At 40.6% G+C, this 14,869-nt stretch overlaps 1 protein-coding gene and 1 long non-coding RNA gene across 2 annotated transcripts in view; one reads left to right on the top strand and one right to left on the bottom strand.

Annotated features, from left to right (window-relative positions):
* The first annotated feature begins 5,091 nt into the window (after nucleotides 1-5,091).
* Nucleotides 5,092-13,231, top strand: LOC147030222 (uncharacterized). Its single transcript, XR_015056267.1, has 2 exons — nucleotides 5,092-8,031; nucleotides 12,584-13,231. It is a non-coding gene; the product is annotated as an uncharacterized LOC147030222 (long non-coding RNA).
* Nucleotides 13,232-14,005: 774 nt separating this feature from the next.
* Nucleotides 14,006-14,869, bottom strand: part of LOC147030221 (uncharacterized) — a 54,740-nt gene continuing 53,876 nt past the window's right edge. The window contains exon 11 of the mRNA XM_085872170.1: nucleotides 14,006-14,139. Within this exon, the coding sequence (XP_085728296.1) occupies nucleotides 14,006-14,139 (134 nt within the window). The remainder of the gene's footprint in view (nucleotides 14,140-14,869) is intronic.

Genomic DNA, 14,869 nt, shown 5'->3' with positions numbered 1-14,869 from the left:
TGTATTCCCCATCACTACTAAATCATAATTCTGAAGATTCATGTCGATTGATTAAGCGGCTCCAGAGAAAACATTTAATATTTTCTTCAATCCAGTATGGCTGCCAAACCATATGACCTTGTCAATTATTCATTAACAAACTTGTACACCCATGGCTTGGGGAACATTTGTGTGGTTTCCCCTCGATCTGTCAAGCCATTCTGGAGAAGATTTTTTTTATAGCTTTTAGGGTAAATCCAATATGGCTGCCAAACCATGTGACCTATGACATCATATGTGTGAACCTTTTGTTCCTCATGGATAGGCAGTGATACGTGTAATGTTTCACCTCGATCTGTTCCTCCACTTCAGAGAAGATTTTTGAAGGTTTAAAATTTTTTTTGTAACAGTCTGTCGAATCACGTGACCGATGACATCATCAATTTTTTTCCTGTGGACTATTTTATCCCAAGATGACCCTCAAAAATTTTCATACTGATCAGATGTGGCATTCTACATATGCAATTACGACATCATAATGAAGGCACCTATGACATCATTTTAAAAAAATCAAACTCATTTCCTATGAGGAGGACTTGCCATGTGCCAAGTTTCAATTTTTTTTTTCCTTGGAGCGGTTTCAGAGATACAGAAGTCCCAAGTTTTACCGTTTTTACAACATGGCTGCCACACCACGTAACCCATGACATTATAATTGTCAATAAAACATTCAACATGAGTAGTAGTCACTCCTGTGGTGAAATTTTCGTCTCAATCTGACAAGTGGTTGTGGAGAAAAACACTGAAGTTCTGTGCGGACAAACAAACAAACAAACGAAGAAAAAGACATCGTGCAGAGCACGATATTTGCAAAGTCCACCCCCTCTCCAAAGTCTGCCATGGATGCCTCAAATTGTCTATTTCATTCAGATTAAAATTAACAATCTTAAAGCTCAAGTCAATCAGATAAAAATTTATTATTTTTCAGATTGAAATTGATGATTTTAGAAGTTTAACCTTGAGTTGACCTTTTGACCTCAAAAAGTTGGTTTCCAAATTCAGTGATGCATGATGCAATTGCTGTTTAATTTTCAGGTTAATCAGATGAAAATTGACAATTGTTCAGATGAAATTTGATTTTAGAAGTTTGACCTTGAGTTGACCTTTGACCTCAAAAATATTTGCGTTCCCAATTCAGTGATGGATTCTGCAAATCCTGTTCAAATTTCAAGTCAATCGGATGAAAATTTTTAGAAATTTGACCTCAAGATGACCTTTGACCTTTGATATCAAAAGCAATATGCTTCTTCGTTGAGACTACCACGACAACTTCATAAAGTTTCATGACGATCGGTTTGGAATTGTGAGCTTTAGGCGATTGACAAACAGACAGAATAACAAAACCAACTGACCAATATACTTGAAAATTCTTCGATTTTGCAAGTAACAGACAGAAACGGACCCAAATGCAATACCCTCTCCTTCGGCAAGGCTAATAACAAAAGGAATGACAGCATTGCAACAAAGCATAATATGAATTAACACTAATAATATTAACAATGAGAATAATTATGGTATCATTTGGCAATAATAATAACAAACATATAATTCCCGCCCCCGGTCTAAATACATCTGGGCTTGGTGAAAGGTAAGCTAATGTTCAAGTAGTACAGCAGGCAGGTATGCTACAAGGCCGGGAAGACCAATGAAAATTTGGTCCAAGGACCAACGGGCCCACTTGTACATATAAACAACCTAGTGATGTCTGCTCGTTGTCCACCTCCCCCACTCCCACCAGTCAATTCATATTATCATGGAGTATGCTAGTACTCCATATAGAGGGATGATACACTCATAAACTCCGAAAGAGTGAAGTCATAAGCATTTAAAAGCCATAGTTTTTATTCTCGAGCGTTTTCTGAACTACCAAGACTTAAAAAGACGTCAAAATACATCATTAAAGTACCACATCGGGAGGTCGCTAAATCACCAATTTGTACTTCTTCTTGTTCCCCTCTCAAAACAATGTATAACTGTCGCCTGACATACCTCAATGACTGTTGAAGCCACGATGGTGGTTCCAACGCGAGGAAGTTACTTTGTCTCTGGAATAGTGCACGCAACCCAAAATTAAAAAATATATGAAACATTCATCGTTTTTTGAGGAGAAGAAATCAAACGTAAATGTGGACTCAACCAAACCAGCCCAGGATTGTGAGTCGGGGGAACTAGGCAGAACCATTCCAAAAGCAATACACATCCAAACCATCACCAAAATCAACTGAAACGAGTATTAAAACAATTTAATAACATAAATAAGCTTGGTGTTGGATTTGTGGTTTAGTTGGCTGGCTTGCCACCTTTGGGTCCTGACTTTTAGCCCCTGTCGATTGTTGAATTAACTGTCAAAAGCATCACTTGTCACAAGTAAGGGAACTTTATTTTATAAGAGCAAATACAACCCGTCCCTTCGCTGACGGGGATATTAAAGGTCCCATGACACTCAAAAGTACTGATATTGCATATATATATATATATATATATATATATATATATATATATATATATATATATATATATATATATATATATACAGTATATGTCCTATAGGAGTTTTTCATCGTGATTTCTGATCTGACAATTTTTTCACAATACTCGTTCTGTAAAATGTAAAATTAAAAAAAAACAAACCTCTTAGGGAACGCCCCTAAAAATTCTGCCGAAATCTACTGAACGACGCGTAACCCACATGACCTCATCTCCAGAGCAACAAAGGCTGCACGCAAATTACTTGGGTTGGTGGTCTACATGATTGTATTGGCTTTCTGTGTGTTTCCACATTCGATTGATCGACTCAAACGCTTCGTTCATTTCTGCTTTAAAAAAAAATCAAACATTTGGTTTTTATTAATGGATGACATGGACTTTGATTTGTCTGGTAACGACAGTGAGTGTGAGAGAAATAAAGGATTTTGGTCTGAATCAGATGGAGAATTGTCGGATAACGTAGTCGCGGGAGGTGAAGTTCAGGCAGCTGGAAATGGAATACGGCCTTACCAGTTTGAGCCCGAAACAGGACAAGCAGAGGAAACTGGCGATGAAATTCCCGGAGTTCATGATGATTGGGAGGACATCGAAGGAAGACTTGGCAATAACAACTGGTTAGACTAAATCCTATTCGTAATTCAATAATGTAAATTCAACTTGCATATTGCTTGATATCAGAAATATTTTAGTGAGGTGACGTGACCAGTGCAGCGCAGCGGACATGTTGCTCCGCGGCGAATGAATCGCAAGCAAGGCCAGCCCATGTCATCGGCCGTGTCTCTCCGCGCATAAAACGAAGCAATCTCGCTGTCCGGATACGATGAAAACTTGTGTGCAGAACACACCTTGCGACACAATTGTCTAGAGTAGTCCGATAAATCCGTCGTCCGTCCGACTAATAAATCTGATGTTCTGTTGCATTTTTATTTATTTTATTCCTACTGTCGTCATGTAGTGCCAGTAGAAAACATTGAAGAAAAGAGAATAATAAAAGAAAGCTACAGCACGTCAGATTTATCGGACTAGTCGGACGGACGATGGATTTATCGGACGAGTCTAGACTCTAGAGTTGACAAGTAACTTGTATTAGCATGCACACAATGTATCAGTCAATGCGTAAGAGTCCCGAGGCTATGAGGCCGTGTAATAGGACAGATAAATTTGTCTTTCATAGTTGTGCCAACATATTTTTCTTTTATTACAGCATTCTGGCTAAATGTTAATGAATAGCAAGCCAATGGAAGCAGTACCTTCACTTTGGAATAAACCCATGTATGTCGAGTGCAGCCATACCTGGCTTGCATGTATGTGGAATCGTACCTATCCCAGCAGGCTGGTTTCAACGAACAATTCAATAAGCTGCAAAATGTGGGTGCAGGTTTTTCACATTGTTTGATTTTAAAATTATCTCCTTGCGCCTTGAAATGATGCAATATTAATCTTTAGTATTTTACTTGTATGTCCCTGTAAGTTTCTTTTTTAATGGAAAGGTTCAAGTCACATTTAATATTTTGTGGACATGGTATAGCCCTTTATTGTGCATACATGTATGTATTGGATTTGTCCACGATTACGCCAAGGTAGTAAAGCGATAAATAATTGCCTCGTGATTGTTGTGCATACACGGCTCAGAAGCAGAATTTATTTTCCGCGAAACAATCACAGGAATTAGGACGATAAGTGAGATAGCAAACAAATGTGCACAATGCATTTGTACGTACTTTATATGGTGCGCTCGACGTCTAATCAATCCACTCTGAGCGAGTGGCGTTCTGGAGATGACATCAATGGTCACGTGACCTGTGGTTCGCTGAACTCAACTTTTTTGAGGGGTGGGGCATAGCAAGTTGTGAAAAGCACTACAAATGTTCGAAATATTGGTCTAATTATCCCATTGTTAATTTTAAAAAAGAAACATGGGTGATTTCTTCATGAGGAAGGTCAAGTTAATTTATAAATAACCAGAAACTTTTGAGTGTCATGGGACCTTTAAGGGTGGGGGAGAAAGAGAGAGAGGTGTGGGAGGAGAGTGCTGCATTTTATTAGGCAGGTGGAGCGATGAGGGGACAGAGAGCGAGTGAGAGTGATTGGGAGGGGGGGGAGAGAAAGGTGAGGGGAGGAAGGTAAAGTTAGCAAAGAGAATGATATGTTATGCTTAATGACACACACACACACACACACACACACACACACACACACACACACACACACACACACACACACACACACACACACACACACACACACACACACACACACACACACACACACACACACGACGGTGGATACTTCAAGACCTGTGGCAGGAGCATTTAAAACCCATGCTACCTGGCGAAGGTCTGCCTGCATGCATGTATGCTCGTACATGCAGCGACCTTTGCACCCCTCTGGTCAGCTCACTCTGAATCTGATTTGTACATGCTACCATCCCATCAACAGAGGGGGAGGGGTGGGGGAGCAGGGGGAGGGGTGGGAGAGAGTGATTGCGGAGTGGAGAGAGAGGGAGGAGAGAGGAAAGGAAAAGGGGGGAGAGGGAAGGGGTCGGACAGAGAGGGAGGGGTGGGGTTGGAAAGAGGGAGAAGGGTGGGAGAGAAAGGAGGGTGTAGGGTTGGGAGGGGTGAGAGAGGAGGGTGTAGGGTTGGGAGGGGTGAGAGAGGCAGAGGGGTGAGAGAAGGAGAGGGGAATGGGAGAGGGATTCCAGCAGATGAGACACCCAGTTTTAACGTCTATCCAAGGGACGGCACACACATTAATGAATCACCCTGCCTGTGAAACAGTTTACAGCTCGGTAACATGACAGTTTAGGTAACATGAATTTACAGCTAGCATGACAGTTTACAGCTAGGTAACAAAGAAATCCAACATAGATGGAGGCCATTCAGCCCATCATGCCAACACGAACACCACACCAACCCATCCACGCAAGGTCCAAGGAAGAAAATGCCAAAAGTTTTTAATTAATTTAAAAAAATTCCTTGTTTGTTTTTTTTTTTTTGTGTTTTATCTTTTCTTCTCCTCAGGGGAGGGGGCATGGGCTTGATTAAAAACACACATCAACCACACAACCACCCCTGACAAGACCCCCCCCCACCAACAGCACTCCGTACACATGCACACAATCAGCCATCGATGCTCAAACTACCTAAAAGTCTTTTCAACATCCCCATACCCCTCTATCTCCATAACTTCCAGGTACCTATCTAATTCTAATTTAAAATTATCTACTGTTACTGCTGCCACTACCTTTCCAGGGAGACCATTCCATTCATTAACTACTCTCTGAGTAAAAGTCCCCTGTCTTACTACCATCTTAACTCTCCTCTTCTTTACTCTCAGGCTGTGGCCCCTGGTCCTATCACTGTCTACTCCGTTGAACAATTCATCTGCACTTATTTTATCTCTACCTTTCATGATCTTAAACATCTCTATCATTTCTCCTCGTAACCGCTTCCTTTCTCGTGTATAAAGCCGTGTCTCCTTCAACCGCTCCTCATAGCTGAGTCAAGCTAGGCCCGAAATCAATCTAGTAACCCTGTGCTGAACCCTCTCTGTGGCATATATGTCCTTCCGGAACTTTTGGTGACCAGAACTGCACACAATATTCTAGATGTGGCCCTCACAAAATTCCTGTACAATGTTAACACCACCTCTTTTGATTTATAATTGATCCCCCTCCGAATGTAACCTAAAACCCGATTTGCTCTACCTATAGCTGCCTGGCACTGTGTTGCCTGCTTCCCTCCCGTATCTATTACCACCCCCAGATCCTTCTCCTGTGTGACACGCTCCAAAATTACCCCTTGCATCATGTAATCTCTATTTTGATTGTTCTTTCCCATCCCCAACTCCTTACACTTGCTCAGGTTAAATTCCATCTGCCAATCTTTTGCCCAATCTATGCAACTATCAATACTTTCCTGTATTTGATCACCGCCTGCTCTCCACTTAACCCCCAAGCTTTGTGTCTGCAAACATCTCCACCAAACATCTATAATTATTTAGCACATATTGCATTCCATTCAAACACACACACCACTAGAACATTTCTCATTCATTCTCCTTTCATTCCAAATCAACATCAAAGAAGAAAAGGAAGAAGAAGAATGTCACGCTCAATCATTCTCAAGTAACCAAATTAATCATTAAATTTCAATGCCCCACGTTCCCAACCTACTATCTCCTCCTGCCTGTCACTGCTCGTCAAATTACTGCGTGAGCCCCACCCTTTCCTCCTTGGGTGACCTGAAGAGCACAGGGCTCCCCTTGGCCCCCACATGTCAATGCTGGCCGTTGTGCGGACAGGACGTCTTTTAACTGAAGTAATGGTTTGGCCATGTCAACTAGCCCTATCACCAACTTTTCCCTCCTTGGCTCCATGAGATCCTCCCCAAATACATGGAACACAAGGAGGTCTTCTTAATCCTGTGCCTAACCTGTCAGCCCATGTACCTATGCTTGCAGGTAGCCTCTCCCACTCACACAACCTACCCGTGTTGCCATCATTCCACACACTCTCCTATAAAAACGCACACACACCCTACCTTACATGGTGGAGTCCAAACCTTTGCCTCCATAAGCTGTCAAAACACCTTCACACCACTAATGTGTGCATCCACATACCTCTTTGTCTCCTTATGATCCCAAAAATGATCACACCTCTCAACCCAGTCACCACATTTCTTCTCCATGGCCTCCAACTTTCCATTTCTGCTTTCTACTTTCCATTCTCATTAGTCAGACTTTCCCTTTTCCCACAATAGTTAATTTTTTACGTTTTCCCCTTCCATGTTCTTTTCCAACTACTGTTGTCATCCAACCATCTTTCTTACGTTTACTATTGAAGAACCTGTCCCTACAGACAGGTTAATTCCCCCAGAATTGTGCTATTTCATGACTTGCAATACCCCCCTCCCGCTGTGAGCGGCACTGTCCTCTCCCCACCATGAACCCCTGAAACTGAAAGGATGGGACTTGATGGATGTAGATGTTGGAAGGAAGGGATTTGATGGAGATGCATTGGGATGCATCAAGGGGAAGGGATTTTGTGGATGCAAATCAGTTTGGAAGGAGGGACTTGATGGATGGAAATTAGTTGGGAGAAAGGGGTTTGATGGATGGACATGTTTTGTGAGAAAGAAACTTTATGGATGGAGAGGTGTTCGGGGGAAGAGACCTGATCAATGGTGATGTTGGAAGGAAGGGGTTTGATGGATGGAGACGTTTTGCAAGGAAGACAGTTGATGAATGGAAATCCGTTGGGAGGAAGAGACTTGATGACTCATGATTTGCTTTGGAACGTTTGGGAGGTTTTGGGAGCCTCTCATTTTAAAAGGTTTTGCTCGAAGTGTTCTCTGCTGCTGCTCTTCCAATCATTCACAAAATTTACTTTCCTTATAAATGCTAGATGAGTCTGTCCTTCATTTATTTCTTAGGAAACAGAGAAGGATCATCCAGATACTGGAACTCCATCAGAGCTTGGTGATGAAAATGGAACATGACTTGCAGGTGAGTGGCACCTTATGCACAATGAACGACTTGTAACTTATGAGATTATCCTAAAAATGTTACTCGTTTCATTCTCAGCATAAAATCCGTGGTATATACAGTATGTGAACGCAACACAGGCTGGGGAATGTTTATAACAGTTGGCTACATCTTTGGCATTTCTAATCAAAATCCCTTCAAATATCAATACCGAGAAGCGGTAATTAATTTAAGCAAATAATAATGAGTTCCCTTACAAGGAACTTCAACACAGGAAGCAGCCATTGGGTCCATCAAGCCAGTGCAATGGTTTCCAACCTCTGGGGATTTGGCTGTGCTCTATCCTTTTCAAATGCTGAGCATCGAGCAAGGAAGCAGCACGTACCATTTGTATTAAAGTCTTTGGTATGACTCGTCTGGGAGTTTGAATCACCGATCTCTCAGACTCAGAGAGGACGCTCTAAGCATTATCCCACCAAGTTGGGTATTGCTCAAATACCTTACAGGTGTGATCTATGATCATGGAATAACTATGATCAAGAATGATCAAATATTCATTACACTCGTGCAAAAGTTATTTTGGAAACCATTTCAAAAGATTGATTAAATGTGAGGCTTTCTTTTTGTTACAAGTCCATATTTATCAAGTGAAATTAACTTCATTAAACCCAAAAGGGAAAATTCTGAAAATTGCTGCCTGTAGAACACCTGGAGACCCAGTAAGTTGATCTGTTGGTGGCTCTTTGTTTTTGCTATGATGAAATAATTACAATGACTCCTTTCCCAGATGATTTTAATGAAGGGGTGTTACAGTACCTGTGTTTGAATTATTCATTTGGTATTTCCAATGAATATACCGTGGGGTGCAAAAGTATGAGTTCACTTTAATCAATGCCAAGCTTTCTCAACTCAAGATTTCAACACAAATTTGTCCTAATATTGAAGATATGTATCCATATTCTTTAATTTATTTTAGTTATTATTGAATGAAACCTTGTCTTCACAGAATAAACTAGAAGGGCACTCAGTAGAGCGCATACCTTCGCCAAGTAATCCTGATCCACGAGAACATATCAGGCCCAATAGATTTTTGAGATATCGTGCAATATCGTTTTTGTCCCGATCTCTCAATGGTGAAGAATCACTTTAAAAATTAAATAATTATCGTATCCAGATCCTGATTCGGATCTTCACCAAAATCGAATCAATTCTTCCTTGTCACTCTCAACCTGTTCACCAAGCTTCATCTAAATCATTCCACAACTTTGAGATATCATATGTATCAGTTAAGCCCAATGTCTCAATGGTGAAGAATCATTTAAAAATTTATCGGATCCAGATCTTCTCCAAAGTTGAATCAGTTCATCCTTGTCACACACCCAACGTGTCCACCAAGTTTCGGCCGAATCCGTCCACCACTTTTTTAGATATCACGCAAAATGTCGTTTTTGGCCCGATCTCTCAATGATGAAGAATCACTTGAAAAATTCTCGAAGCCGGTTTCCATATCTGGATCTTCACCAAAATCTAATTGCTTCATCCTTCTCACACACCCAACATGCCCACCAAATTTCATCCGAATCTGTCTCCAACTTTTTGAGATATCCTGCACACAGACAGACAGACAGACAGAGAGGGGTGAAAACATAACCTCCTTCTACCTTCGGTGGTGGGGGATAATGAAGGGTGAATACATTAGAAAGAAAGGGAAATTTATGTGAGCAGTCTGACTATGCTCTGGAGTGCGTTACAGTACTGTTGGGAAAGGATTGACTCAAATATAAACCATAAACTAATGAAATCAATCTCAAATGGAGCGGAGGCAGCTATCAAGGCAAAAGGGTTAGTCTGATGAAACATAAAGACAGATTTGATTTTTTTGCTATATCCTTTAGAGTTCATGGAAATTCCTTGAAAGTGCTTTTGGTTTCATATTACAAGGATTTCTTTTGGTTTATCACCTCTCAATTAATACATTTCCAACTGGACTCATACTTTTTCACCCCACTGTATGTGATGATGTTTTTTGAAGTTGAAGTTCATATTATTTTACATGGCAATTGTTTTTAATGAGTTCCTTAAATGGTTCATGGAAGTGGATGTGAATACTTTAATCAAAGGTATTCAATTTGCCACATGGAGTGGATTTATTGCTCATTACCCCACGCACGTGAAATGAAAAGCGGTCTTAAACAGTTGGTTCACTTGTGTCCATCCATCAGTCAACAAAAGTAAGTTTGTGATTGAGGAACAACTTGATTTCAATTGAATGTTAGGTTTTGAACACAAATCGGAATATGAATTGGAAGACAGACCAGTAGTTTACCATACTTTGGCTCTGAATTCATGCCAATCACACATGCGCAGAGAGGAGCGAGATTTTTTTTTTTTAACTCTTTATTGTGTCTGTCAAAAAAAATCATTCCAAACAGGAAACTTACAATTTTTAAGGATGTCATAAAGGACACAAAGAACAGGCACGAATAACTCATGCAACATGTTAAACAAGGTAATGTAAAAGACGCTGCATCAACGGTGATAAACTTCCGAAAAAAAGTTTTTCTACAACCTTAAAGATCTTTGTTTGCTTTCAATTCAATTAGTGTTTTCAGAAAGTACTGACACCCCTCGACTTTTTTGTCACATTTTTTTGTGGATTAAATTTAATTTTTTTCTGTTACCGATCCACACAAAATACCCCATAATGACAAAGTGAAAACATGTTTTGAGAGATTTTTACAAATTAATTAAAAATGAAAAGCCGAAATGTTTTGCGTCAATAAGTATTCAACCCCTTTGCTATGACACTCCGAACTCGACTCAGGTGCATCCAATTTCCTTTGATCATTCTTGAGATGTCTCTACAACTTGGAGTCCACCTGTGGCCAATTCAGTTGGATTGGACATGATTTAGAAAGAAACACACCTTTCTATATATGGTCCCACAGTTGATAGTGCATGTCAGAGCAGAAAATCTACCATGAAGTCCAAGGAACTGTTCGTAGAACTCTGAGATAGAATTGTGAGGAGGCATAGATCTGGGGAAGGGTATAAAACCATTTCTCATGTTAAAAGTTCACAAGAGCACAGTGAGCTCCATCATTATTTAAATGGAAAGAATATGGAACTACCCAGGTTCTTCCTAGAGCTGGCCGTTCAACCGGACAATAAGGACCTTGGTGAGGGACATGACCAAGAACCCAATGACCCACTCTGACAGAACTACAGGGTTCGTTAGCTAAGATGGCAGAACCTGCCAAAAGGAGAACAATCTCTGCAGCACTTCACAATTCTTGGATTTATGGGAAAGTGGCCAGATGGAAGCCACTCATGAGAAAAAGGCACAAGACAGCACGCTTGGCGTTTGCAAAAAGGCACGTAAAAGACTCTCCAAGCATGAGGCAAAATATTCTGTGGTCTGATGAGACACAAAATTGAACTCTGGCCTGAATGCAAAGCACTACGTCTGGCGAAAAACGAATACAGTTCATCACCCATCGAGCACTATTCCTTCCGTGAAGCATGGTGGTGGCAGCATCATGCTATGGGGATGCTTTACAGCAGCAGGAAATGGGAGACTTATAAGGATAGAGGGAACGATGAGTGGAACCAAATACAGGCAAATCCTTGAGGAGAACCTGCTTCAGAGCGCAAAAGACTTTAGACTGCGGCAAAGATATACGTTTCAACAGGAAAATGACCCCAAGCAGACAGCCAAAGCAACACTGGAATGGCTTCAAAACAAGAATGTGAAAGTCCTTGAGTGACCCAGCCAAAGCCCAAACTTGAATCCCATTGAGAATCTGTGGGAAGACTTTGAGATTGCTGTTCACCGACGCTCTCCATCCAACTTGACAGAGCTTGATCAAATCTGCAAGGAAGAATGGGAGAAAATCCCCAAATCCAGATGTGCAAAGCTGATAGACAAACCCAAGAAGACTTGAAGCTGTTATCGCTGCCAAAGGCGCTTCTACAAAGTAATGACTCAGGGGGTTCAATACTTATTCACACAAGACATTTCAGCTTTTCATTTGTAATTAATGTGTAAAAATTTCTAAAAACATGTTTTCAATTTGTCATAATGGGGTATTTTGTGTCGATCAATGACAATTTTTTTTTTTTAATGAATCCATTTTAAATTCATGCTGTAACAACAAAATATGACAAAATCGAAGGGTGTGAATACTTTCTGAAGGCACTGTATATACTGAACACTGTAGAACACAAATTGCCTTCTTGGCCCTTTCAAACCCCTTCCTTTTAGAAGAACTTGGACAAAATATTATGGCATTTTATGTCATCACAACCAATGAAATTTGCCCCTCGCAGAACCCATCCAAGTCCTTGTTTCTCAAGACTGCGTGGGGTAAAGTGTTCTTTGAACTCTGTAGTTTATTAATTGCACAAAATGGTTGTGAAGATGAATTTGGTGTTTTTACACAATCAATAAAATTAGTCTCAAGTATGAAGTTTGTGTAAAAGTGAGAATTCGTGTCACTGGTTGCATCCCCAATCAATAGCATGCGGTGACGCCACTCCGACACCTCTAATCGGTTGTACCTAAAACCCGCAGGTGGACGAAAGGAAAGTGCTGCCTTGGCAGAACGTCAAGCGAAGACGAGTCTATCCTCAACAGTGTCCTTCCGAAAAGGAAACCACAAACTGTGTCATGTTACACCTGATGATTGTTACACCTTCAACACATGTTTTTAATTGTATTTGCACCTGACATCAACAGAACGTCAACAGTATAAGGTGATCCGTGTCTCACCGTGTTGTATCAAGGACACCACAGAGGTTCTTACAATGTTTCTTGTTGTGTTCCAGATGTTTTGTTTTATTTCAATTATCTTGCTTTTATTTACCAAGTATTATTATTATTATTATTATTATTATTATTATTATTATTATTATTATTCACTTCACATGCATTTACTCTCATGTAATGGAAATGACAATAACAGTTACTAACCAATCAAATTCTAAGAAATGAAACATTCTTCACTGGGATAATGAGAATTATTACGATTCAGTGGTTAATAATGGAGAAATAATGTTTTTATATCCTGAAGTGCTTTTCACACCATACACGTGTGAGATCATTGTCCGACAAACCTGTGATGTCACGATGTGCACTTAGGAAGGTGCGTTCATCCTTTTGAAAGGTGAAGCAAATATTGGTGAAGAATAAAAATTGCGGGTAAAATAATTTATGGTAAAAGTGGCTCGAGTCACTTTTTTCTTTCATCAGTCAGTGCATATTACGAAGCCTGGTGTTGGCTTCGCGGTTAGGGTGGCTGGCTTGGGATCTCAGAGTTCTGAGTTTGAGCCCCGGTGGCCGCTAAATTACCACCAGGTGGGGTTGACTGAGCCTGTCATCCTTCCGAGGTCGGCGAAATGAGTACCAGTGTACTGGTCCTGGTGTATGCCATGGTTAGAATAGATGTGATCAACAACACGTAAGTAATCTGAATCAAATCTGCCCTTAGATTTATGGTTATATCACAGGCTGCGGGGTTTGGTTTGCTCGTTCAATACTTTGGCTCACATATGGGTTGTGAGAGTTATTTGATGGGGCACGAGCATGTTCAAACAAGATGAGCTCAAAAGCTATTATTTGTTGTAATGCAAACTCTTTCATGAGTCAAGTTATTATTTGTTTGAAGTCGACGATGAAAATTAATGACAATCGCATGATGAATGTTAAATTCCTTGAAGTGAAATATGCAAGGATGGACCAGATACTTTGATGCCCACAATTCCTCTGTGATATCAACATCACATCAATTCAAAATATTGGTTTAATTTCATTGAGAGTCTTGAGCAAAGTGGGGAGTAGAACAGTGGAGGAAACACTGTGACATTGCTGGGGTAATCGACAAGGTGTCCAGAAAGTTATTGAGCAACTTTGAGCTTTTATAACCTTTGATGTACATAAGATAGAAACAAACTGTAAATGGCATATGAAAGCATAATTCATCAAGTTTTGTTCATGTTAATGTTGTGAAATGTACAAATCCCCTGGGTTTCTTAACGAGTTGACATTTTCTGATGAGGCAACTTCGACATCAATGGTAAAGTCAACCACGACAATTACCACATGTGGGAGGCAGAAAAACCTCAGGAAGTCTGACAACATTAAAGAGACTCATCAAAATCAATGTGTGCTGCTCTCATCGGGAGTCACGCATCATTGGTCCTTTCTTTTTTTGGAAGAAGCAACAGTCATTAGTGAATGTTACTTTGACATGTTGTGGAACTGATTTGTTCTCCAACGGCAAGGATTAAATATTTTTCATATCACCTTGTATCAGCAAAGTATATATGTATATATATATATGTATATATATATATATATCTCGAGATATATTTCTTCTTCTTCTTCTTTCAGCTGCTCCCGTGAGGGGTCGCCACAACGGATCAACAGTCTCCATTTCGCTCTATCCTCCACATCTTCCATTGGCACTTCAACCACCCACATGTCCGCCCTCACCGCATCCACTAACCTCTTCTTTGGTCTTCCTCTTCTCCTCCTGCCTGGCGGCTCAATCTTCAGCATCCTTCTCCCGATAAACTCCGCTTCCCTCCTGTGCACATGTCCAAACCATCTCAATCTCGCCTCTCTCACTTTCTCCAAACCGTCCTACCTGCGCAGTCCCTCTAATATACTCATTCCTTATCCTGTTCATCCTCGTCACTCCCAACGAGAATCGCAGCATCTTTAACTCTGCCACCTCCAGCTCCGCTTCCTGTCTTTTTGTTAGCGCCACCGCCTCCAAACCATACAACATAGCTGGTCTCACTACCGTTTTATATACTTTTCCCTTCACTCTTGCAGCTACCCTTCTGTCACAAATCA

Source organism: Eptatretus burgeri, chromosome 3 (assembly GCF_056783735.1).
Source record: "Eptatretus burgeri isolate ZD-2024b chromosome 3, Ebu_testis_v1, whole genome shotgun sequence".
Classification (NCBI taxonomy): Eukaryota; Metazoa; Chordata; class Myxini; order Myxiniformes; family Myxinidae; genus Eptatretus; species Eptatretus burgeri.
This window is presented reverse-complemented; position numbering and strand designations above follow the sequence as displayed.